At 43.8% G+C, this 27,502-nt stretch overlaps 1 protein-coding gene and 1 long non-coding RNA gene across 2 annotated transcripts in view; one reads left to right on the top strand and one right to left on the bottom strand.

Moving 5' to 3' along the window:
* The window catches only part of LOC138945528 (kinesin-related protein 4-like), a gene marked incomplete at its 5' end in the record, with an annotated part of 156,241 nt that overhangs the window by 24,591 nt on the left and 104,148 nt on the right, over positions 1 to 27,502 (top strand). Inside the window, 3 exon segments of the mRNA XM_070316965.1 lie at positions 11,314 to 11,369; positions 18,027 to 18,125; positions 25,395 to 25,444. Of these exon segments, the coding sequence (XP_070173066.1) occupies positions 11,314 to 11,369; positions 18,027 to 18,125; positions 25,395 to 25,444 (205 nt within the window).
* On the bottom strand, positions 752 to 9,787 carry LOC138945518 (uncharacterized). The gene is made up of 2 exons (XR_011449025.1): positions 9,143 to 9,787; positions 752 to 2,095 (listed from the first exon to the last, which is right to left on the bottom strand). It is a non-coding gene; the product is annotated as an uncharacterized lncRNA (long non-coding RNA).

Genomic DNA, 27,502 nt, shown 5'->3' with positions numbered 1-27,502 from the left:
AGAGAGAGAGAGAGAGAGAGAGAGAGAGAGAGAGAGAGAGAGAGAGAGAGAGAGAGAGAGAGAGAGAGAGAGAGAGATGATGATGATGTTGATGAAACTTTATTTTTCAAGGATAGAGGTTAATGGCTACGCCATAATTGATATTTTGCCAATATCTACTTCCTCTAGCAGAAAATCAATACCACACATACGTACACGGGTGTATATGATGTAAACAAACTGTTGCGGTGATACCCTCCTCACTGCCAGGTTCGATTTAGCAACACAGTATGTACCTTAAGGGGAGACAGGGTAGGCGGGCACTTTTTTTTTTTATTTTGGAAACAGTTTGCTGCTTGTTTGATTTTTGCAAGCAGAATAACCTAATTAAGGGAAACCATTTTAAATTTTGAGTGAAAAGCAATTTTTGGGGGTTTTATTCACCAAAATGTGAAAAAAACGTTATAAAATGTGCTTTTTTTAAAATGTTGCAGTTTGTGAACCAGTGCATGTTTTGATCCAATTTTTCTTCTTTGCAGCAATATGTGTGTGTTTAATAATTCTGTGCATCGAAAAGCATTTCTAAGCAATATATTATTTTAATTTAGCATTTTCAGTTACCGGTTCAGTTCTGATAAGAAAAATACATGAGATCCTAACTGTCAGAATCATAAAAACCCAACCAATGCACTGAACTCTTATTCCATGCACAGAACTGATGCTGTACAACTCATAAACAACATATACAAAAACTGAACAAATCCATCAAGCCTTTCAAAAGTTGCAACATTTTAATTGTAGCGTTTTGTCTGAAAATTACATTCAGAGAAAACAGCATTTTAAAGATTTGAACCAGTACATACAAAAACAAGTAGCACAGTGCACCCTGAATTCATATGTTTTTATCAGAATGACCACTTTACTATGATGGGGAAATGATTTGACGATCAAATTATCCGGACTTTTTTTAAAAAATCATTTGAAAACTCATCTATGTTAGTGCAGATATGAATCAAAACGAAACTGTCGGACTCATAAAAACACAAGGAATCCACTGTATTCTTATTCCATGCACAGAAATGGTGCTTCACAAATCATAAACAACATATACAAAATTGGAACAAATCCATCTAGCCATTCAAAAGTTACAACATTTTAATTACCACATTTTGTCTCAAATTACATGTAGAGAAAACAGCATGTAAAAGAGTCTCACTAGTACCCCGGTAAACTAGTACCACAGTAGAGCTTGAATTAATGGGGTGTTTTTTTTTAACCAGAATAACACTTTAACTATGAAGGGGAAATGATTTGATAATCAAATTATCAGATTTTTTTAGTTTAAAAAAAAATCATATGAAAACATTAAAAAAGTCAATTATCTGTGTTTGTGCTGATATGAAAATATTGATCAGAACCAAACTGTCAGACTCATAAAAACCCAACGGATGCACTGATTTCTTATTCCATTGCATAGAAATGATGCTTCACAAATCATCAACAGCATTACATAATTATATATACACAAATGGAACAAAGCTATCAAGCCATTCAAAAGTTGCGACATTTTAATTACAGTATTTCTGTGCTCAATCCTAACACTGCAGCAAATTTCTGTAAAGCTGAATGTCCCTTTCCATGTACCAACATGGTCATACGCGGATTATTTTAAATGCAACTTTACCACCCGAAGCGTTGCAAACACCGGGAGAAGAGTAAACAACTGCAGACTTGAATGGACACTCATATGCACTCCAGATGCAGGGCCTGTGCAAATCCTTGGGCTGATGCATCACCTTCTTTCATAATCAGACTGCTATCAGACAAGCATTCAGTACAGGATATAGACCTTTCAGCAATAGATTGAGCTGATCAATGTTGACAAAAGCCCAACACATGTCAGCGGAGTGACGTTGCACAGTACCAGTATCCATATCTGCTTGTGATGGGTCAGAAGATGGCAAAGTATCTGTATCTTCTTATGGTTGGTCAGAAGATGGCAAAGCTGATGTTTCTGCTGTGGAAGAGGGTAGTTCCGGTTTAGCAAACTTTTCCATCAGGTCAATCTTTCTCCTCGCTGCCACCACAGGAGGACTGGCTCTCCCCTTGCTCCAACCTAATAAATACACAAACACTGATTTAATATTTGATACAACTGTCCATGGTTTTTGTTTGTAATAAGCTGCAAATTTTAAGACTCAATATAAACGTCAACAAGTGCTTGTACTTTATTTTGCAAATGACCATGTTACATGGGGTGTACCTCAACTTTTTGGCTAGGCCGGTAAATCAGAAATCCCAATCAGCCCCCAACCACTGAACCAGGCGGGTTTTCTTACAACCACCTCAGCGGCTCGTACCCACATATGTCGGTTGACGAACACACACACACACACACACACACACAAAAGACATTCATTAATTTAACAGTGACTCATACTCATTACATGTGGATTTGCACTACTTATTAATACCCAAACACACACAACTTAATGACAAAAAAGTGTATGTTTTAATATATATAATGATAAATAATTGAAAATAAAAGCAGCCACGAAAAAGCAAAAGAAATCAAAGTATTCTCACCCTGTCACACACTAAACCTCACAGAAGGTTATCCCATATATATACATACCAGCCCCTATCACAAAATTTACATGTCAAGTTTACAATGGGATTTGAGTAACCACACTGTAATAGTTTGGTGTTAGGTGTTTGTATTCGGAGGCTATCGTAGGGTCACACTCTCAGCCACATCAGTATAACATCAGACGAATGTCTATCACTAAGTTTATTCATTAAAGTATAGAGCATAAGATATAAGCAGCATACAGTAACAGAGCTGAGCACAGAGTAAAACTCATTAGCATAAGGATACTGTGCTGGAAGAAGTTTAGGGTGCACAATGTACACTTATTCTAATTGATGATACCAGACCGTGGGAAGAGGTCTGAGAGATAACAGTGAGGAGAGGCTGGGTGGTGGCACAGTTGATAGTAATACATCCCCTCTCTTTTGGAAAGCAAGTATAACACACTGTACAAATCTTAAACATAGTGTCACTTCTTACTAAGTAATATAGGATAACCTACAACCACAAAAGATATTATATTATCAACACCAAGGGTGATAGGAACTGTTCTTAAACTGTTTTCACAAGAGTCGTGGTTGCAGTGGCTGAGGACACAGAAACGCTACTAGCAAGTGTCTTGGAAGCTGTTGGTGCTGGTTGGCACTGTTCTGCATTATATCAGTGTCACAGATTAGATAGTAGAATACTTTCTTGAAACCAGGAGATAGTCATTAATTGAAAGTAATGTCTGGAGGAGTCACACAGTACGTGACTTTGTTCAGTCAGTTCTTTGATTTTTTTCTTTCTTACCAGTTTGTTTCAACTACGGTTAGAAAATTACATTGAGGTTAAAGATTGACTATACACATACTACTTTCTACACATAAAAAAACATAAACATACACATTGACAACACTTCACATGTGTCTGTGTGTGAGGATTGTATTGTTGTGTGATTATAAATGTATGTATGTAAAACATGTAAAACACATTGTGTATGTGTGTTTCTCCTCTTCTTCAGGAAAACTTGCTGTCTTCATGCATGCTCTTCTTTCTTCTTTCTTGCAAGTACTTCTGTTAGCTACATTGTTTGAATGAGTCGCTGTGGTTGTTGTATGTGTCTGTTGGATCGTCGAAGGGTTGTTGGAACTGTCGACTCGGTGTTGTCACTGCGTTGGGGTGTGTTGTTCACAGGTTGTGGGGTGTCTTGGCGAGGCGGTCTGAGACTGGCATCTTGTTGTTGGTCTGCCCAGGTGAGACGTTTCTGCATGGTGGGCAGGTCTCGCAGCTGTCTTCTGTTACGGCGGTAGATGCCACCATTGGGTGTCCGGATGGTGTATGATCTTGGTTCAGGCCTCTTGTTGACGACAGTTGCTGGTATCCATGTGCCGTTGTTTTCTTGCATCTGAACTTTCTGGCCTGTGTGGAGTGGAGGAAGGTCTCGGGCTGAACGATCGTGGTATTTTTTTTGAGTTTGTTGACGGACTTGAAGATTCCTGCGCGCTTTCCTGTTGTATGGAGTGGGTTTGGCCAGGTGTGGGAGATTGGACTGGAGATTGCGGGAGTAGAGGAGTTCAGCAGGAGAAGGGAGCGAACTGTCAATGGGGGTGGTGCGGAGACAAAGCAGTGCCAGGTCTGGGTCAGAGTTGCTCTGCTTTGCTTTGAGCAATGTCTTCTTGACTGTCTGCACCATGCGTTCCGCAAATCCATTGGACTGGGGGTATCTTGGGGAACTGGTGACATGTTGGAATCCCCATTCTGCTGAGAATGTTGTGAACTCATTAGAGTCATATTGTGGTCCGTTGTCTGATATGACCTTTGTAGGTATTCCGTGTTCGCTAAACAGCTGTTTCATTGCTGTGATGACTGAAGTGCTGGTTGGCTGAGCGGGTAGGCGTCTGATGAAAGGCATCTTGGAGAAGTAGTCTGAGACTAAGATGTATTCCTTTCCGTCAAAATGAAATAGGTCTGTGCCGACGTTTTGCCAAGGTCTGGTTGGAACGTCGTGGGGGAGGAGAGTTTCTGCCTGCTGGCTGTTTAGGTTGCTTTGGCAGACGTTGCATCTCTTCACCCAGTCATCAATGTGTGCATTGATTCCACGCCAGTAGACGCAAGTCTTGGCGCGAAGCTTGCATTTTTCACTTCCTTGATGACCAGCATGAATGTTCTGCAGTATGTATGCTTGCATCGCTGCCGGTATGATGATTCGATCTCCTTTGAGCACCAAATCATCCTCCACACTTAGTTCATCTTTGCATGACCAGTAGTCTCGCAGTCGTTTGGACAGAAGTTTTGCGTTATCTGGCCACCCATCGATGATGGTGTCTCTCAATGCTGCAAGGTCAGGGTCGGCATCTGTTTTCTGCCGTAGCTCCTGAAGCCTGTCAGATGAAAACTGGACTGCGTAGATGGACTGCTCCAGGCTGATTGATTTACCGGGTGTCGGGTTAAGTCTGGAGAGACTGTCAGCAAGGATCATCTCTTTTCCGGGGCGATATTGAATGGTGACGTCATAGTGTTGTAACTGTAACATCATTGGCTGCAAGCGAGGTGGAGTACTAGCTAGGCTTTTCTTCTGCACCTGTTCCAGGGGTTTGTGGTCACTTTCGACCACAAAGTGTTTTCCATAGATGTACGTATGGAATCGCGTGCATCCAAAGACGACAGCAAGAAGTTCACGTTCAATGTTCGCATAGCGTTGTTCTGTGTCGGTCAGGGCCTTGCTGGCGAACGCTATGGGTTTGCCGTCTTGTAATAGGGCTGCTCCAACTCCGATTTTCGATGCGTCGACCTGTATGGTAGTCTTCTTGGACACGTCGAAGAAGGAGAGGGCTGTGTCTTTGCAGATTGATGCTTTGAGGTCGTCGAATACTTTCTGCAACGAGCTGTTCCACTCAAAGCTGACTCCTTTCTTGGTCAATGCACGGAGGGGTGCTGTCTTGTCGGACAGTTTGGGGATGAAAGGAGACATGAACTGAACTATGCCAAGGAAGCGCTGAACATCAGTGACGGACTTTGGGGCTGGCAAGGCCTGGATCTCTGAGCATTTGTCTGGATCAGGATGGACTCCTTCTAGGTCATAGATCATCCCAAAGAATTTGATTTGAGATGTCTTGATGTGGCATTTGTCGCTGTTGAAGACGAGTCCACATTTTCTTGCCACGTCCATCAGATGGTGAAGGTTCCTGTCGTGGTCCTCTTCATCCTTGCCATGAACAATGACGTCATCGGTGATTCCGATGGTACCAGGACACTGGCTGAGGATGCGGTCCATGGCTTGCTGGAATGCATCTTGGCTCACGTTGAGGCCAAAGGGAAGACGATTGAAGCGGAATCGGCCAACAGGGCTGTTGAAGGTGGTGAGCATGGAGGATTCCTCATCGAGTTTGATGGCCCAATAGCCGTGTTTGGCGTCGAGTTTGCTGAAAACCTTGGAGCCACTGAGGCGATTGGTGATCTCCTCGATTGTAGGGGTCTTGTGGTGAGTCCTCTTGATGCACTGATTCAGTGCTCTGGGATCCAGGCACACACGCAGACCGCCACTAGCCTTCCTGCTGAAAGCTAGTGCGCTAACCCAGTCTGTGGGCTCCGTGACGGGGGTGATTACGCCAATGTTCTCCATCTTCTTCAGCTCCGATTTGATTTCATCTAGAAGCTGGATGGGATACTTGCGTGGAGGCTGCACCACTGCTTGGGCTCCCTCCTTGAGCGTGATGTGTAGCTCACCTTCAAAGTTGCCTATTCCCTCAAATCTGTCAGGGTATGTACGCTCCAGGTCACTGGCGTTCTTGACCGGCTTCAATGCTGGTGCTGCTGCTGTTTGAATGGCGCAGTGAACGGTGACCAGCTTCAGCTGTCTGCTGCTGGGTAGTCCCAGGATGGCTGGACCGTTGCTGTCTGTGACAAAAAATTCTGCGTCATGCCATTCTGTTTTCTTGAATTTGCATTGGATCGTGATGACTCCAAACTGCTTGATGCGTGTCCCGTTGTACGCTTGTAGTACAGTGTGACGTAGTTCTGTGGCGCCTGCTGCCGGGAAACCCTCAGGGTTGAGCTGCTCGGGAAATATTCGCCGATAGATGCGGAGTGGGAGTATGTTTCCCTGTGCTCCCGTGTCCACCTTTACTCTAAGGGATGCTGGCATTGAATACTTGATGTCCAGGCTGGCGTATAGCTCATCCCGGTTGTCGCCATTATTTGTCTCTATGCTAGAGAAATCCAGGCAGGCGAAGTCGTCAGTAGGGTCATCATCGCTGATGTCTTGCACGGCGTTGATGTGTTTCCTGCCGCCTTGCTGGTGGCCAGGTCTACCGCGTCGCCGCCCTCGGGGTTTGTGTTGTTGAAGACTCTGTGCAGCATGTCCAGGTCTGTCTGTGCTACCGCTGGTGCTCGAGCGGCATACCTTCTGTCAGTGGTTGGGCCTGAGGCATTTTGAGCACTTAGTGCCGTAGGCTGGGCATTGTCGAGGTGGGTGTTTTCCACCGCAGTTGCCGCATGCTCTGCTGTCCTTTGCTCTGATGGCGTCGATGGTCGAGCCTGTAGCTGTCAATTCCTGCATTTGACGCATATGGTTCGCTGTAGCCTCGTGTGACTTTGCTAGTTCTAGGGCTGTAGCGAGGGTCAGGGTGCTGTCCCGAGAGAGGAGTTCACGCTGGACAGTGGAAATAGATGTCCCAGCGATAAGTTGCTCTAAAACTCTCTCATCTTCTGCGGCTTTGTCAGTATATTTGCATTTGATGGCCTTTGTTCTGCATCTTGTGCAAAAATCTTCTACCGACTCCCCTGTCCGTTGCGTCAGTCGCTGCATTTCTAGCCGATGAATGCGGAAATTTTGTGGTGGTTGGAGTAGCTGCAGTCTGTCCCAGATGTTTTTGGGGTCTTCGAGCTGTTCGACAGTGAGGTTCCATGTGTTGAGTAGACGTAAACCCTCACTGCCAAGCCACAACATGATGTAGTTGTGTTGCAGTTTTTTCTCAGTGTTTTTCACTTTAAACCACATGTCGCAGAGCTGCTTAAAATCTTGGAGTGATTGTGCCTTGTCGTCTGATGACCAGTCCATCTTTGGTCGTGGCAATGGTGCATCAGCCATGTTGGTTGTGTGTGCGTGGTAAAATTGAGAAAGATACCACTTACCGGATTGTGCGGAGTGACGGTTATGGAGTCGATGATGTATCCGTGTACAACACTAGCATTACTGTCTGTCAGAGACACAGTCACTGGTGGTCAGGATAGTGTCCAGGATAATTATTCAGTAATCCAGTTGAAGACAGGGAATGACACAGTTACTAATGGTTAGTCACTGTTCCAGACTCACATAGATCACAATCACAGTCACAAAGTTCCAGGTAGTACAGTTCCGATGATCAGAAGCTGTCAGTGTCACACACACAAAAGCTGGCACAGAAAACACTTGTAAGTTGTAAGATGTTCACACTGGGGCACCAGAGCTGCCACCATGTAATAGTTTGGTGTTATGTGTTTATATTCGGAGGCTATCGTAGGGTCACACTCTCAGCCACATCAGTATAACATCAGACGAATGTCTATCACTAAGTTTATTCATTAAAGTATAGAGCATAAGATATAATCAGCATACAGTTACAGAGCTGAGCACAGAGTGAAACGCAATAGCATAAGGATACTGTGCTGGAAGAAGCTTAGGGTGCACAATGTACTCTTATTCTAATTGATACCAGACCGTGGGAAGAGGTCTGAGATATAACAGTCAGGAGAGGCTGGGTGGTGGCACAGTTGATAGTACTACACACACAATCACATACAATGATACACACAGGAACTAATACTGAAACTAGCTGAATTATTTTCTTTCTTTCTTTCTTTTCATATTTTTCTTTTAAAATTAATTTATTTCATCACACTTGCTATGTATTTGCTTGTTTCTTGTCTGTTGTCTGTTTTGTGTGTGTGTGTGTGTGTGTGTGTGTGTTCTGTGTGTGTGTGTCTACATTTTCAGATTTCCTAAACCTAGCACTGTTTGCAGGTGATCTTTATGCTTTTGATTCATGAGTTGCATCCCCAGTCCTTTAGTTTAACTCTTTTTTTTTCTTTGGTGAAGTAAATTGGATCTATTTTTTTATTCCTTAGTTAATGGAAAAGATTTGACAACAATATTGCTGTCAATGATAGGCTGGCCAATCCTTTAGAATTAGAGAACGCTCTCTAGTAGGGTACTTATTTTCCTACGGTCAATGACCAGAAACAGAAACTGTGTCAGTCGTACATCGCTCAGATGCTGCTTCTCAGTTTGACCACAGACAAAGAATAATGATGACATGTTACACCATAGTAAGCTCTCAAGGACTGGCCAGCGAAGAACAATAAAATAGGGGTTGTGAAGACGATATCACAGAGATGATCGAGGGAGGGGGGGGGAGGGGGGGGGGGGGGGGGTGGCGGCGGCGGCATGGTCAGTAAATTGGATCAAGAAACCCGCAAAATACTTCAGACACAAACTGTTTATCATTTACCTGCAAACCCTAACACATTCTTACAACAACAACAACATAACAATGTGCAATAAATCACGTTGTCAAACAAACAAGATCGAAAAGAGAAAGAAGCAAAACCCACCTCGTCGAGTCAAGAATCTTAGAATGTCGTCTGCTTCAATTCGATCATGTTGGTTCATTTCGGAGTGTTGTTACTTCCTTCTACTGTTCGCTGCTGCTGGTTCATCTTTCTCTGATATTTCTTGCCACTATGCCGAACATTTCCAATGTTAGGGTTGTTCTCCGCAGCTCAAAACTTTGAAAAATGCTGCTGAATCGGTGAAAAAGTCATGGATTTGTTGACACCGGGGGACTGATAAGTTGTCTACTGCGCTTGCGCCAAATGCCTTTGACCTACATATATTTGCATATATTAATTCCGGGGTTTCGGTTGGAACGGATTCTCTCTCTTTGTGCCTATGTCAACGGAAATTCCCCAACGGTGATGACGTCATCTTGAAGAACGGAAATTTCCACACAGTTTGAACAGCGAAGGGTCATGTCATGTGCGCACATTTACCAGCACGGAGTATCCAAAGTAGACCATTTTTTCGATTTTTTTGATAAAACACAGACAAAAACAACAAAACATCGGTTTGAAAATGGTTTTATTTACATGAATACATGTCTAAAATGACAAAAGCAGATTATTGAATGCATTCCAGGATGTTCAAAGGTGTGAAAAATGCAACAACCCCAAAAAGGTGGATGAGACCAAAAAAAACTCATTTTGCCTACCCGGTCTGCCCTTAATCGGGAAAAGCTAATCACTTCATTTACAAGCGACTGTCACGTGTTTGATCTATCTATTTTTACGGTGAGCTTCATTTGAAAGGAAAGTGCAGAGTCTTAGGAACACAACGGTCTAAAATCAAGAGTACTGGTCAAGAAACAAATACACACAAAGCAATAACTGTGACTGTGGTACCTAACTTATCTCCACCTTAAAACAGGGTTTGCTTATGGATGCAGTTTGCGTGCAGATGTTTACATTTGGTACTAAACGGAATATTTTAAATTGAGAGGATGCAACATACTGTAAAGAATAATTGGAAATTGTTTTAAAACAGCAATGTAGTACATTAAAAGTTAAGGAATACCTCATTACAAAATATATGAAATGTTCTATGTTGATTTTGCATTTACATCTTTCACAATGCTCAGTTACAGAGCAGTCGAAAAAAATGCTCAGAGCCGGAACATTTTTCAATATGTGCTTAGAGCTAGAACATTTTGCCGATCAAACACCTCAGAGCTGGGACATTTCGTTTTTGCCGCATAACATGCAGATTTCATAACTTTGAATGCATCCACTGATAGGAAGTGTAAAATATATGCTCTTCTATCAGCAGGAGTACATATTTTCATCGTGTCGAGCCTTATTTTGTCCGTTATCGCGTCAGAGCTGGAACAAACCTAAGCTCCGCTCATTTCACAATTGCTCAGAGCTGGCACATCGATTAAACGAGTTAATTAATTTTGAGTGAAATCTAGGAGCAATCTGAATTTTTTTTTTGACGCCGAAACATTGCTTTTGCATTGCTTCAGCTCCCCATTAGGGTTTTGATGGTCTGTTTTGGTCTGTATCGAGCATAACCAAGTCGATGCACAAAAATACCCACTTTTTGACATAGATGATCAATCATTGCAATATCAATTCATTGTAGCTTCTAGTTGCCTACATTTGGTAATACCCAACGCATTTATGAACGTTATAAACTACATTGGGTGTGCACGTTAAAGATCCCACGATTGACAAAAGGGTCTTTCCTGGCAAAATTGCTTAGGCACAGTTAATAATTGTCTACCTATACCCGTGTGACTTGGAATAATAGGCCGTGAAAGGTAAATATGCGCCGAAATGGCTGCAATCTACTGGCCGTATAAAATTTCATCTCACACGGCATCACTGCAGAGCGCCTAGAACTGTACCCACGGAATATGCGCGATATAAGACTCATTGATTGATTGATTGATTGATAAACCAAAAAGTAAAATGGAACTCTGCCTTAGACACCTACAGTTGCGCGAGATCTGAGCCGACTGCGAAAAAGTGGCGCATCAGAGCCGGAACACTTCCGCCTCAGAGCTTTTTACGCATGGAACGTCTCCCACACCGTGCTTACGAGCATTTGCTCTTCTTTTCCTTACAATTCAAGCATGGAAATAAACTATAATGGAATTCGTTCTTGGACTTAGCGCTTTTGCAGAGCGTGCGTTTTAACTGTAGTTTGTGTTTTCTGTCCACCTCAGAGAAAGGTTGAAAGCGCACACCTGAGTGTCGCCGTGGAGAGGGAGCCTGGTCTCAGGTCAGTGAGACGATACGCACACACATGCAACAGATTTCCAGACGTTCTTTTATTCCGAAGAATTTCTTTAGTTTCAGGCGATGAGTATGACCACAATCTTCTGCATGGTCCCAATCAATTGCCCAAGGTTGCTACAAAAAGTCACTCGTTTCTTAAGTTTGCTCAGAAACTTGTATTTTGTCGTTTTTGTCACAGTTTAAATTCAATATGGGGAAGTGGGTCTGTTAGCTCAGTCGCTAGTGCGCTGACGTTGTAACCAGTTCGTCGCTAGATATCGGCGTTCTTTCGAGGCCCAGGATCTTTGTGTGTATGTGTGTGTGAGTGCGTGCGTGTGTGTGTTTGTGTGTGTGTGTGTGTGTGTGTGTGTGTGTGTGTGTGTGTTGGTGTTTGTATGTGTGTGTGTATATTTGTGTGTGTGTGTGTGTGTGTGTGTGTGTGTGTGTGTGTGAGTGTGTTGGTGTTTTGTATGTGTGTGAGCCTGTTTGTATGTGTGTGAGCCTGTTTGTATGTGTGTGTGTGTATGTGTGTGTGTGGTTTGGAAGGGTTCTCCCAAGCCTTACCTTAGAACAGGACCAAGAGAAGCTGGTCAGAGCTCTTTGTCCGTAGACCTGTGTCTACACTCACTCGGCGTTCTTTCGAGGCCCAGGACTTTTTTCAAGGAGATAGCAATTAAGACACAGTATGACAGAAAACATGCATCGTATCTCAATGACGAACGACATCGAATAATCAAACGAACACGTCTCTTTTTGACCCTCTCTTTTAAAAAGAAATCTTTGACGTCACATGCAAAACAAAGTTCGAGAAGACGTCATTATGCAAGTAATTGCGTCAGGTACAAATTCTCTCACATCTTCTACATGGAAATGACAAAGAATTTGAGAACAAAGTTTGTCTTGGTTACTTCGTCATATCAGCAGCAGAATATTATTCGTACGGTCACCGCCAGACTGTGCGTGTATTGGTATCGTGTATCATTAAAACGTGCAAAAGAATACAGAATGATAGGAAATGTTTCTCTGACGGATAACTTACTCAACAGGAAACGATACAGTCATGCAGACGTTGGTCAATATGGAAAATAAAACTGTGCTTAAAGACAAAGGAACAGATCGCCGCGGAACAGCATGTGTCGGTGTCGTATATAATTAAAAAGCAAAGCTCACCGCCAGACTGTGCATATATCGGTATTGTATCATTAAATATGTGCAAAAGAATAACCAATAAAGAGAAATGTTACCCTGACGGATACAAATCCTGTTTAACAGGAAAAGATATATGGCGACGTTGGCCAGCATGAAAAAGCTGTGCAAAATCAAGAACCCGATCGCCGCGGAACAGCGTGTATCGGTATCGTATATCATTAACAAGTCGCGTAAGGCGAAATTACTACATTTAGTCAAGCTGTGGAACTCACAGAATGAAACTGAACGCACTGCTTTTTTTTCTCTCACAATGACCGTAGTCCGCCGCTCGTGCAAAAGGCAGTGAAATTAGCGAGTCTGTCATGAAGCCTGTGCTGCGACTTCTGTCTTGTGTGTGGCGCACGTTATATGTCAAAGCAGCACCGCCCTGATATGGCCCTTCGTGGTCGGCTGGGCGTTAGGCAAACAAACAAACAAACGAGTCTGTTTAGTGCGGTAGTGGTTGCGCTGTGCTGCATAGCACGCTTTTCTGTACGCTTCGTTTTAACTTTCTGAGCGTGTTTTTAATCCAAACATATCATATCTATATGTTTTTGGAATCAGGAACCGACAAGGAATAAGATGAAATTGTTTTTAAATCGATTTCGGAAATTTAATTTTGATCATAATTTTTATATTTTTAATTTTCAAAGCTTGTTTTTAATCCGAATATTAACAGTTATTACCAATTCAGTGCCCCATATGGCTTTTTTACCAATCAGGACGGATTCTAGGTGACCCTCTAAATGTTATAACGTTCAGGCAGGGACCCTTTTTGTTTATCACGCTAAAAATTGACAAGACAAAGTAAAAATGTAATTCAACAATATCAGCGTGATTTATTCTAAAGAATTACACTTCAAATGCTGTCAGGTAATACTCTCTTTTTTCTAAAAAAATACCGAAAAAGTGAGTTTTGTCGGTGGGTGCGGAACGGAACAGCAAGGCACCGCCCATCGTCTGAGTGTGCAATGCCGACCGCTCACTTGAAATCTAAATGATCAAAGTTCGGAAAAATCAAGTGAAATTGCGCCACTCGCTTCACATCAAATGTATCTTTACGTCATTTCCCATCCGTCTGGAGTCGGTTCTAAATCTGTCGCTCTCTGTTCAACGAGAAAAAGCGAAGCAACCGAAACGCATGTTGAACATGGTTTATCTTGTGAGATTGTTGTGTGTCAAAGGCATTTGACCTGTGAATATTCATCACGTCAGTTGTGTTACTCTGATTGGCTGACTCAGGTCACGAGAATTCTTTGACTGACAGGCATAATCAGGTAGAAGCGCTCAAGTTCCCATTGCGGCTGTTCTGTCTAATTCGCGGGGTTGCTTCGAAATTTCTTTTGGTCGAATTAAACGGTAATAAAACCGTTATTTCTAATATGCTGACTGTGAGCAAATGATAACAGACATGTCTCACAATCGATATCAGCATTCGCCTAAAAGGCTCATGCTTGATATCTTTTTTCTCGACATGTCTTGTTATCATTTGTTAACAGTCAGCATATTAGAAATAACTCCTACTATTGTGTTTTCAGCGTAGCAATAGGGCCCGATATTTAGACGAGACAAGTATAATGCCGACGAGTCGAAGACGAGTCGCATTTTACTTGTTCGAGTCTAAATATCGGACCCTATTCCTACGATGAAAACACAATAGCGTTTATATAGCTATTCTGACATTACATTCTGTGTTAAAAATCATGTTTTTGTCAGCAACAAGGACCAGAATGGTCCATGTCGTTGATTGCAGACGACGGTTCCCTTTCCGCATGAAACCACGGAAATAACCGAACATTGAAAAACCCTCGGACATGTATTACGGAGAAAACTCGAGATAACCGGATGTTTAGCATTACGTCAATTTGCTAGGAATCATATGACGTCATGACGTATCATGCTTGCCTACGTAGATTGTATGTTCGAAAGTCTGACTTCTGTTGGGAATTCGCGTGGTGAAGACTGCGGTAAATCTGTAGATGATAAGAGAACAAGGATTGTCTCAGAAGAAACGACTAAATGTTTCAGACCGGTAACTTCATTTCAACATTGCACTATACAATGGACGTTCTATGTGACAGGAGAGTTTGCTGATTTTGTGTTAAACATTGGAGAGATCGTCTGCTAGAATCAGAGATAGGTCGCTTCAGATTGCAGCTTCTGGAAATTTGCAAGGTTTGTTGCCTGTTAAAAAACTGGATTTTACACGTAATGTATGTCATGTACAGTAAGCAACAACAAAAACACACACAAAGCAAATGGCAACGTCTGTTGACTAGTCACAGAAACAAACCTGGCGAGGTATGCGTTTACTTTATACACGTGGAAGAAACCGGAACCATGCGTCTTTGTTATTGCCGATATCGTTTGGATATCGGCAAAAAATGACCAACTTCCGTAGCGTTATGCTTTGATGATCGGAAAAGGGATGTGTGAGACCATCCAATCACAGCCCCCGAATTCCCCCCACGTGTCCATCAGAATGGCTATATAGCATATTTATATGTGTTTGGAATAAAAAAATGATGAAGAATAAGATAAACGTAATTTTGAATCATTTTATAAAAAAATAATTTTAATTACAATTTTCAGATTTTTAATGACCAAAGTCATTTATTAATTTTTAAGCCTCCAAGCTGAAATGCAATACCAAAGTCCGGCCTTCGTCGAAGATTGCTTGGCCAAAATGTCAATCAATTTGATTGAAAAATGAGGGTGTGACAGTGCCGCCTCAACTTTTACAAAAAGCCGGATATGACGTCATCAAAGACATTTATCGAAAAAATGAAAACAACATCTGGGGATATCATACCCAGGAACTCTCATGTAACATTTCATAAAGATCGGTCCAGTAGTTTACTCTGTATCGCTCTACACACGCACACACACACAGACACACATACACCACGACCCTCGTCTCGATTCCCCCTCTATGTTAAAACATTTAAGCCTCGGTCATACAGGCGACTCAGTCGTTGCGATTCAGTCTTGCGATTCAGTCTTTGGCCGATCGCACATCACATCGTAGGCCATTGACCCGTCACACGATGAACGATAGACGAACGACTGGCGAACGATAACTCCACGCGAGCGGGGCGGAAGTGACGTGTCATAGTGAACACGGCAAACGCGCTTTGCGAGAGCAGACGCTAAATGTTCGAACGTCGCTCTACCTTTCTGAAAAATTCCTTTCAGCATTACGCCTTTGCAAGAAATAAAGTTTCCAGACAGCTGCAAATAATGTTTTCCGACCGCTGTACACGCCTAAAACGTGTCCTTTATATCTGAGTAAAAAACTGTTCTTCCAAAAAGTTTTGAATCGACGAAGAGACGCTGTGCGCCACTGTCCGCCATTGTTTTACGTCAAGGCGTCAAGGCCGCAGCAACGCGTTCTGATTGGCTCTGTTGGCTCTGCCCCTGCGATTGACCGACGACTGGATCGCAGGAATAGAACATGTTCGATCTAAACCTCAAAGCTACGAGGGAATCGCATGAGACTGAGTCGTAGCTGTTTTCTACGACTGAGTCGGCTGTGTGACAGGGTAAATCGCGCGACTCAGTCGCATGTGTGACAGCCCTCTTAGTCAAAACTTGACTAAATGTAAAAAGAAACAAGTCGCGTAAGGCGAAAATACAACATTTAGTCAAGTAGCTGTCGAACTCACAGAATGAAACTGAACGCAATGCCATTTTTCAGCAAGACCGTATACTCGTAGTCCACCGCTCACGGCATAGGCAGTGAAATTGACAAGAAGAGCGGGGTAGTAGTTGCGCTGGGAAGGATAGCACGCTTTTCTGTACATCTCTTTGTTTTAACTTTCTGAGCGTGTTATCTATATGTTTTTGGAATCAGGAACCGACAAGGAATAAGATGAAAGTGTTTTTAAATTGATTTGGAAAATTTAATTTTGATAATAATTTATATATATATCAATTTTCAGAGCTTGTTTTTAATCCGAATATAACATATTTATATGTTTTTGGAATCAGCAAATGATGGAGAATAAGAATGTAAATTTGGATCGTCTTATAAAAAACATATTTTTTTTTTACAAATTTCAGTTTTTTAATGACCAAAGTCATTAAGTAATTTTTAAGCCACCCAGCTGAAATGCAATACCGAAGTCCGGGCTTCGTCGAAGATTACTTGACAAAAATTTCAACCAATTTGTTTGAAAAATGAGGGCGTGACAGTGCCGCCTCAACTTTCACGAAAAGCCGGATATGACGTCATCAAAGACATTTATCAAAAAAATGAAACAAAACGTATGGGGATTTCATACCCAGGAACTCTAATGTCAAATTTCATAAAGATCGGTCCAGTAGTTTAGTCTGAATCGCTCTACACACACACACAGACAGACAGACACACACACACACACACACACACACACACACACACACACACACACACACACACACACACGCACATACACCACGACCCTCGTCTCGATTCACCCCTCTACGTTAAAACATTTAGTCAAAACTTGACTAAATGTAAAAACCAAGTCCCGTAAGGCGAAAATACAACATTTAGTCAAGCTGTCGAACTCACAGAATGAAACTGAACGCAATGCAATTTTTCAGCAAGACCGTATACTCGTAGCATCGTCAGTCCACCGCTCATGGCAACCCTAAAGGCAGTGAAATTGACAAGAAGAGCGGGGTAGTAGTTGCGCTGGGAAGGATAGCACGCTTTTCTGTATCTCTCTTCGTTTTAACTTTCTGAGCGTGTTTTTAATCCAAACATATCATATCTATATGTTTTTGGAATCAGGAACCGACAAGAAATAAGATGCAAGTGTTTTTAAATTGATTTCGAAAATTTAATTTTGATCATAATTTTTATATTTTTTAATTTTCAGAGCTTGTTTTTAATCCAAATATAACATATTTATATGTTTTTGGAATCAGAGAATGATGAAGAATAAGATAAACGTAAATTTGGATCGTTTTATAAAACAAATATTTTTTTTACAATTTTCAGATTTTTAATGACCAAAGTCATTAATTAATTTTTAAGCCACCAAGCTGAAATGCAATACCGAAGTCCGGCCTTCGTCGAAGATGCTTGGCCAAAATGTCAATCAATTTGATTGAAAAATGAGGGTGTGACAGTGCCGCCTCAACTTTTACAAAAAGCCGGATATGACGTCAGCAAAGATAATTATCGAAAAAAAAGAAAAAAACGTCCGGGGATATCATTCCCAGGAACTCTCATGTCAAATTTCATAAAGATCGGTCCAGTAGTTTGGTCTGAATCGCTCTACACACACACACACGCACAGACAGACAGACAGACAGACAGACACACACACACACACACATACACCACGAACCTCGTCTCGATTCCCCCTTTATGTTAAAACATTTAGTCAAAACTTGACGAAAGGTGAAAAAAAAAAGGGGGGGGGGGGGGGCAAAAGAATGCACAATAGTGAGAACAATTTCTGACTGATAACCTGCTCAACAGGGCAAGATACATGACGACGTTGGCCCTCATGGAGAAGCTGTGCGAAATAAAGAAACAGATCGAGGCAGAGGAGGGCCGTGTTGCGGAGAAGAGAAGCATGTAAGATCCCACCGTTCGTCAGTTTGTGTGCAGCTTTGGTGAGGGGTTGCGGTAGTGAAAGGGTAAGGGGGGGGGGGGGGGGGGGTTGTAGGACTGGGTGTCTCCTGAGCCTTAGCTCAGAAAAAAGAACATGACTGTGTATCAGAGTTGCGGGTAAGGTCCCTCTGACCGTTGGCGTGCATGTATAGTCTGTTCGAGGGACCAATATAGGACGTTTTAAATTATTTAAAAATAAATAAAGGATATTTTGGTATGTGTTTAAGAATAAAAGTTATTATGAGCGAGTAGTACTATTCTGTGTTAAAAGTACTAGTTTCTATCTGTTGTGGTTTAAGCCCTGTACTTGTGAATTTGACCGAAATTGACAGAAAAATCATTAAATGTATACCCCAAAAGAGCCTCACGCTCTACCTCAAAGTCTAATATATTCATTTGAACTGTCGTGTTTTTATTTTTTTTTAAATGTAACTGTCACGCTCATGCACGAAACGACACCGGTCGGAAGATGCAAGGTAGTCCAATATCGCGCACAGCCCTTGATTCATGATGCCAGAGAGAGAGAGAGACTGAGAGAGAGAGAGAGAGAGAGAGAGAGAGAGAGAGAGAGAGAGAGAGAGAGAGAGAGAGAGAGAGAGAGAGAGAGAGAGAGAGAGAGAGAATTCTTTATTTTACGAGGGTAACAGAATAAGCATTGGTATACTTTTTTGCTTCTGGCCCTCGCCCTAAAGAGGGACAAAATCTACTATAATAACTTCTACTACATACATACATAATTAATAATAATAATAATAATAATAAATGAGCATTTATATAGCGCAACATCATAACTTTACAATTATGCTCTTTGTGAAACAGTATAAGTTTATGTACATACGCGCATTATATGAAACATTGTAGTTTATAAATGTTCATGACAAGGTGCAAAGCAAAAATTTGCAAGTCAATTAGAGTCAGAATACTATGCAATAGTACATCAACTCTGCAAGACAATGGATATTATGCAGAACATCATAATTTCGTGAACAAAACAATAAATCAAAAGTGAGTGACTGTGTCCCAAAGGACATAACAATCAAGAATATACTATTTTCATTAAATGGGATATATATTTGTTTTTGAAAGAATCTGTGCTGGTAGCTTCCCGTAAGGCATTCGGAAGAGCGTTCCAGAAACGGCCACCTGAATAAACTAGACTAGATTTAAATAAGTCTATCCCAGGAAGAGGAGTGTTAAATTTCATAAGGTGGTGTGAATTCTTCAAAGAGAACTTTGAACAAATGGTTTGGGGTAGAGTTTCGGATATAATTGTATGCATAATGATTCCTTTGTTAAAAAACAGTCTTGACTTTAGAGGTAAGATCCCTAAATGAATGTAGTCTAACTCTGTGAGGGTAGTGTGCTTTAGTAATACTACTTTTAGCGCTCTTTTAGAGAGCGAGGGAGGGAGGGAGGGAGGGAGAAAGAGAGAGAGAGAGAGAGAGAGAGAGAGAGAGAGAGAGAGAGAGAGAGAGAGAGAGAGAGAGAGAGAGAGAGAGAGAGAGAGGTGTATGTGCAAATCGAGCAATTGTTCAGACAATAATTAAACAATTCTGATTTAAATAAGCCCATTTTGCATTAACGCTCTGCGTTTGTGTGTGTGTGTGTGTGTGTGTGTGTGTGTGTGTGTGTGTGTGTGTGTGTGTGTGTATTGGTGTGAGTGACGGTGTGTGTGTGTGTGTGTCTTCTTCTTCTTCTTGGCGTTCGCAGAGGTTACACAATCAGTCCAGCACTGGTGATAAATGTTGTCGTTTTCTCCAACTCCTGTCGACTGCCGTATAGTTTGGTCTGCAAGGGAGTTGGTGACGGCCACACTTCTTTTCGTTCCTCATCTAGTAAGGGACATCGCTGTAAGATGTGTTCCGCTGTTTGGTCCTCTTGACCGCAGGCACAGGTTGGTGATGGCGCCAGCTTGAACTTTCGGTTCATGTGAGCATTGAGCCTGTTGTGGCCAGTACGCAGTCTGATGAGGTTGACTTGCTGCTCTCTGGACATTGTGTGGTAGTCATCTCTGTTTGTCCTTGGCCTCATCAATGCCTTGATGATTGTCTTCTGCTCACTAAAGCTGACACTGTTTTCAGGTTGGTCTTCCACGGCTCCTTCTTTTGCCAGCTCATCTGCCCTTTCATTTCCTGGTATCCCACAGTGTGCTGGTATCCACTGGAGGACAACTCTTCTGGTTTGTCTGACCATCTGTAATGCTTTGGCCAGCTGTGGGAGTTTGTCGTTCTCTAGGGCCTGAAGGACTGAAAGGGCGTCCGAGAGGAAGACAACTTGGTAGCAAGGGTCTGCGGAGTCCTGAACGAAGGAGGCGGCCTGCATGAGAGCTTCTGCTTCTGCTTTATAGTTTGTGCAGTGTTTGCCAGTGGCAACGCTGGATGTAGCTGTATGTCCCCCAGGGAACTGGATGAGAATGCCTGCACCTCCATTGAGCACGGCGTTAGTTGCTGATCCATCGGTGTATACATGGATCCACGCCTCTTTTGGGTACTGTTCGTCGATCAGGGCTAAGGTGAGTGCCTGTCGAGCTGTGTCATTCTGATCTTCTCCTGAGGTAACATGTGGAACACTGGTGCAGATCTGGATGTCTGGTTTCTCTGTTGCCTTGGGGGTTTCCTCTTCTTCTTGAGTCAGAGGTAGAGTGTTCTGTGGAAGGACTTCCCTGTACTGTCGAGAAAGTCTCTTGCTCTCGTGTACAAAACTGCTCCGTTTAAGCCGGTTCTTGGTGAGGTTGCTCAGTCTGTGCTTCATGGGGTGGTCGGGTAGGCACTTGAGCTTCTCGGCCTGTACCATAGTCTTGGCTTCTCTTCTCTGACAGAGGGGTTGGATGGTGGTAAGCTTCTCCATTTCCTTGATGGGTGTGGATTTCATTGCACCGGTGATGAGTCGGAGGGCCTGGTTTTGCACACGGTCAAGGGTCTGCAGGTTTGTCTTGGCTGAGGTTGACCACGCTGTGGAGCCGTACTCGAGGTGGGGTCTGATTGTTCCCTGGTATACTGTCTTCAGTATCTTCTCGTTCGCTCCCCAGGTGGTACCTGCCAGCTTCCTGAGAATGGCTAGCTTGCGCCGGGCCTTCGTCTCTGCCTGTGCAATGTGTGGTTTCCAGGTCTGCCGTCTATCAAAGGTGACACCAAGGTACGTTGCTTCTTCATCCTCTCTCAGAGGAGTTCCACCAAGCCTAATGGTTCCGGCTTTCTGCTTTGGCGACAGTGTGAATAGGGTGGTGGAGGATTTCTCCTTGTTGATGGAGACGCACCAATCTTCTGCCCATGCGTTCAGCCTATCTGCCGCTTGCTGCATTCTGTAGGTGGCAGTACTTGCGTGCTCCTCCTTGCACCAGATCACAAGGTCGTCTGCGTAGAGAGCAGCTTTGATCCCCTTGGGCATCTCAGACACCAGATCGTCGATGAAGAGAAGGAAGAATGTTGGGGAGAGGACTCCGCCCTGAGGGACGCCATGACGAAGGAGGAACTTCTTGCTTTTGGTCTGGTCGACGTTAACTCTTGCCCTGCGGTTATAGAGGTAAGAGCGAATCCACTGGTACATGTTGCTGGACACGCCTTTCCTCAGCAGTTTTACAAGGAGTCCATCTTTCCAGACCTTGTCAAAGGCCTTCTGAAGATCTATCCAGGTGACGAAGACCAGCTTCTGTTCCTGAAAGGCATCTTCAACTTCTTGCGCCAGGTAGGTGACCTGATCTTCAGTGCTGCGGAACTGTCGGAATCCAGCTTGTTCAGGGGCGAGGAGGTTCCTGGATTCCAGGTACCGCCTGAGGCGCTCGTTCACAATTCTCTCCAGGGTCTTCACAACACAGCTGGTGAGGCTGATTGGGCGATAGCTGGTGGCCTTCTTTGGATCCTTCCCTTTTTTAAGATGGGGATCATGATCGCTTCTCGCCAGAGTTGTGGTAGCGATCCTTCTTGCCAGCTGCTGTTGAAGACCTCGAGTAGCTTGTTCTCTGCTGCACTACCAAGGTGGGTTAGCATCTCGTTGGTGATGCCGTCTGGGCCAGGGGACTTCTTCGCCTTTGACTTTTTCAGAGCTGAGTGCAGCTCGTGGAGTGTGAGTGGTTGACTCATGGCGTCCACTGTCGACTGTCTGGCAGGTCTCTCTCTTTTCTCTCTTCTTGCTTCTCTCTGTTTCTCGGGGCTAACATGGAGGTTGCTCTCAGCTGCATAGCTTTCAGCAAATTGGTTGGCAGCATGCTTTCCAGTTAGCACCTTCCCGTTCTCTTCTAATGTGATCTTTCCTCTGCTGGTGTTCTCATCATTCAACTGCTTGGTGAGCCTCCAGAGCTTTCTGCCATCCTTCTCAAGGTTCAGAGAGCTTGTCTTCTCTTGCCAGCTTCTCCGTCTTGCCTGTAGCTTCTTTTTGAGAAATTTGGCTTTGGCTTCCTGGAGGCGGATGTTGTTGTTTTGTGACGGGTTGACTTCTGCTTCCCTTCTGGCGTCTGCCAGATCATCATCCAGTTCCTGCAATTCATTGCTCCAGTAGGGCTTATAGTCTCTCCTGGCACCCCTGGGAATGGACTCACGCGCTGCTCTGAGGATGCTCATGTTGAAGTCCTTCGCCACCATGTTGATGTCTCGACCCTCGACTCTGATGTCTTTGGTGAGTTCGCTGGTGCGGTGTCTAAAGAGGAACCAGTTCGCTCTTTTGTAGTTCCACCGTGGGAAGGAAGCTTCAGTGCAGGACTCCATGCCCAGGGTCAAAAAGACTGGCCGATGGTCACTTCCACCTAGCTGTTCTCCGACCTCTCTGCTGGTTAGCTGGTGCATGTCTTCCGTGCAGAAGGCTAGGTCAGGAGTTGATGTAGTGTGCCATCTTCTGGAATAGAATGTAGGGCAGTCAAAGGGACTGTTCAAAAGGATGAGACCTTTGTCGTCCTGCCAGTTCTCCACCTCTTCTCCTCTCCGATCCAGGTGGTCATATCCCCAACTCTGTGAATGACTGTTGAAGTCACCCACCACGATGAAGTTGGAGGCCTTTGCGGGGATCGTGTCAAGGGCGAGGTGTCTATCATTGGGGCAGTAGAAGTTGACAAGATGGAATTCTGATGTCTTCGTCTGGATTCGAATCACCTGATATTCGGAGTCCTCCATGTGCGTTTCTATCAAACAGGCATTGATGTTGTTCCTGATGAGGGTCAGGATTCCTCCTTTGCTTCGGTCTGTTCTGTCGGACCTAAGGCATTGGTAGCCTCTCACTTTGAAGGACTTTTGGGGTGTCAGGTGCGTCTCCTGAATACAGCAGATGTTGATGTTTTTCTCATGCAGGATATGCTCCAACTCTGTCTTCTTGTTCAGGATACTTTCTGCGTTCCAGTGCATGACCTGAAAAGGTCGCTGCTGACTGGGTTTCTTCCTGGTTGTGGTGGTGCCAGTCACTTTCCTCCCGCGTCCCCTGGCGTGACAAGACGGACGGGAGGGACCTCCAGTAATTGGGGCTGGGTCCCTTTGAGGCATGGGACCCGACGCTGCTCCACCCTGGGGGGTCCTCAATGGGCGAGCGCCATTTCCATCTGTGCTGGTTGATTGTGTCATCATTTGCGTAAGTGCGTGTACCCGTGGTTTGTTAGAATGCGCCGTGCGGCCCGGGTCCTCCGTCTTCAGCATTCGGGGTTTTCTGTCGGGGTTACCTCACCCTTAGCTCATGGCCCGTACGTCCTACCCTGAGAGCACAGGGGGGAGGATTTTCCGGGATCCCACCCGGAGCCAGTTTGGTCCGCGGCCGCAAGCGGCTGATCTCCATATCTGAAGACCGTTCCCCTATCCGCCACCCGGGGACGCGCTGGGTTGGGGGTGGTCGCCCCACTGAAAATCCCACACTGGGTTAAGAAAGATCAGCCTGTCCCAGGTGTGTGTGTGTAATAACTGTTAGTTTTCATCAGAGATGTACAGCCACAAGTACAAGCACATGGCAAAATCCTGGATTGGAAATGAAAAATAACAATAATCATAATAATAATTATAAAAGAAAATAATGATAATAGTAATAATAATTATAGTAATTAGAATGATTGAAAAATAGAACAATCAAGCACGCACATAATAACAAGGAAAAGGAGATCCTGGCGGGAGCCGGGGATGAACCCAATACACAATGTCAACAGCCACATGGCGAATAAGCCATAAGATAGCTTCGCCTGTCGATGGTATTTACAGTTAAACAAAATCAAAACTTGACTTAATGTAAAAACGACCACCTGAATGACAGTACATTTGCTGTTGTCTCAAGGAATGCAGTGTTGGGTTGTCACTTTACTTGCAAGCATGCAGCAATGCACGTATGAAACGTCGCAACACTGTTCATTTCATCAGAACACTTACGCTAATTGGGTAGCGGAGGGGGGGGGGGGGTGGTGGTGGTGATGGTGGGGGGGGGGGGGGGGGTGGGGGGGGGGTGTTGTTTGCACTTTGAAAGTACCCCTTATTGGCTACTGAGAAGTTCATTGGACAGAATCTGACCGAGGAATGCAATTTTACAGAATTGGTGTGAAAAACGTTCTCACGCGGCACACCTGGCTGGTTTAGGTCAGCGTTATGCGTCACTGAGGCTCCTCCGGGGTTGATATTTACACATTTTTGGTCACATCGCTTAAAATTTTACCTGGGTACAACAAAAACTATTGACAGTAGTGATTAACCCTTTTAATACAAGATAGTACTAATCGTCCTTAACAACTTTTATTCTTAGACATTATGCAAAAGTTGATTGGATTTTTTTTATAATAATTTAAAACGTCCTCTCCTGGTCACCCGGACGGACTTTTTTTATACACTGCTTTGGTGTGTGTGTGTGTGTGTGTGTGAGTGCGTGGGTGGGTGTGTGTATGTGTGTGTGAGTGCGTGCGTGCGTGTGTGTGGTGTGTATATATATGTGTGTGCCAGTGAGTGTGAGGTGTGTGTCTGTGTATATTTGTGTGCTGGTGTTTGTGTGTGTGTGAGTGGTTTGGAAGGGTTCTCCCAAGCCTTACCTTAGAACAGGACCAAGAGAAGCTGGTCAGAGCTCTCTGTCCGTAGGTGTATAGTTATACTGCCTCAGTGTGTGTGTGTGTGTGTGTGGGTTGGAGGTGGGGTGGGTAGAAGGGTTCTCCCGGTCCGTCGGAGTTTGATCTGCTTTGTTCTAGGCGTGGGGGTGGGGGTGGGTTTGGTAGCTAGGGTACACGTTTTCTGTTCGCTGGTATCCACTGATGTTTTTAGATTCACTAATCTTTTTACTTTCCTCTTGCAGCGCTGCCACTGCCAAACGGGGCAAAAATGATCGGCAGAAGTCACTCAGTAGTAAGTAAACTTCAAAGAGAAGACGGAGGGGGAGGGGGAGGGGTGGGGTGGGGGTGGAAGGGTGGGTGGGGTTGGGGATGGTTAGGGGGGGGGGGGGGGGTAGGGGCGGGGCGGGTAAGTGGAGACAGTTCCAGACAATCTAAATGAGGGGACTTAGATGTGCCGCAGGCGGTCGTGAGGGCATGCATCTACCGCGGTCGCCGGTAGTCTATAAACTGAATCCTTCACAAACAAAGTTGACAGGAAGGGTTATCCGTATTCAAAAGGAGAGTTGGCAACCACACAGACCCACAGATGCACGCAGACACGCACACGCTTGCACGCACTCCCATACACGCACGAACGCACTCCCACACATACACGCAATTCGCAAGCACACGCACACACACACACACACACACAAAACAATACACACACACTAGGGAAAAGACAGACAAAAGCATGCACACACACACGGTACACACACACGCACACACACACACCAACACACACGCACACACGCACACAAACACACACACACACACACGCACGCACACACATACACACACACACACACAAAACAACACACACACAATGGGGAAAAAACAGACAAAAGCTTGCACACACACACACACACACACACACACACACACACACACACACACACACACACACACAACAACACACAGAAAAGGGAAAAGACAGACAAAAGCACACACACACACACACACACACACACACACACACACACACACACACACACACACACACACACACACACACACACACATACACTTCCGTCACATTCAATCACTCGTGTTATGTCTGCAGAAGGAACATCAGGCTTGTGCTGACGATACTGCGTCATACCTGCAGAAGCAATACAAAGTCATAATAATTATGTTCGGGGTTGTGTGTTATGTCTGATAGATGATAGTAATGGAATGTGAAAAAAACCCGCATTATGATTGTAGATGGGTTGTTTCTGGAGCTGGGTACCAAACTGTAACATGGGAGTCAAAAACTGAACTAACTTCAAATTCATCAACAATGTGTTCATATGATCTTTAGGACACTGTGAGCATAAAAACTGCAGTCTTAAAGGCATATGTACGCGCTCCCGTCTTTACAAAGTGTAGTTTGCCCACAATCGATGTCAAACGCACCATAAGACCATGTAATGACGATATGTCGCCATGCGCGGACCATATACATGCATTACAGCTTGTTCTAGCCTCTGAAAAAGTGAGGATGTCAACAAAGACGCGGAGTTATTTCCCTTGCGTCAACGTTCCCTCTGTTGGCAAATCTATAAATAGGACGATCTAGATCAAAATAAAAATTCAAATATCTCAACATTTAAGGGGTCCTAGACCACAATATCTTGCAGGGAACTTAATTTAGCATGTCTCCAGCTGTTGGTAAAGCAATTAGCGTGTATAGTCATCGAGTACATATGGCTTTAAAGCTATTTCCTGAACTGGAAAAAAATCTTACCATTAGCGCAACGAAGGGTCAAAACAGCTTCGTAACATGAGCGAGCAGATGAGAAACGAAACTTCAAACCATCTGCTATTGTCGACGTTACCACGCAACGAGACAAAGGGTGCATAGATATCCTTCCGCAAGGATGCTGTGTAGTTTAATACAAAAGAAGTTGATTGAAATAACAGGGACAAACAACGGTAACTTCGTAACAGGTAAATGGAAAAACCAAATGCTCTGACAGTTTTTAATGGATAGATTGCAAAACCTGTGGACGTTATTTGCTTTGATCTTGCGTTCTACACGCGCGTTACAAAGTGTACTTAAGTAGTGTCAGCCAAAAATAGTCGTGCGTTTGTGATGAGTGGGTCTAAGTTGTGCAAATGAAGTTCGGGCTGCTGTGAAAAGACACATTACAAAGTTGACCACATACAACTATGGTTAATATTTCAGATTGTGTTGATCTTCTGCAAACAGTATTCAGTCTACTGAAAATGCATGCATTTATGATAAATCATAAACTGTTCATGGGCTTTTTCGTGTTTCCTTTATTCCGTATGACCGAGTTATTGCATGTCACAAATTACCCGCTAT

Source organism: Littorina saxatilis, linkage group LG13 (genome assembly GCF_037325665.1).
Source record: "Littorina saxatilis isolate snail1 linkage group LG13, US_GU_Lsax_2.0, whole genome shotgun sequence".
Lineage (NCBI taxonomy): Eukaryota > Metazoa > Mollusca > Gastropoda > Littorinimorpha > Littorinidae > Littorina > Littorina saxatilis.
This window is presented reverse-complemented; position numbering and strand designations above follow the sequence as displayed.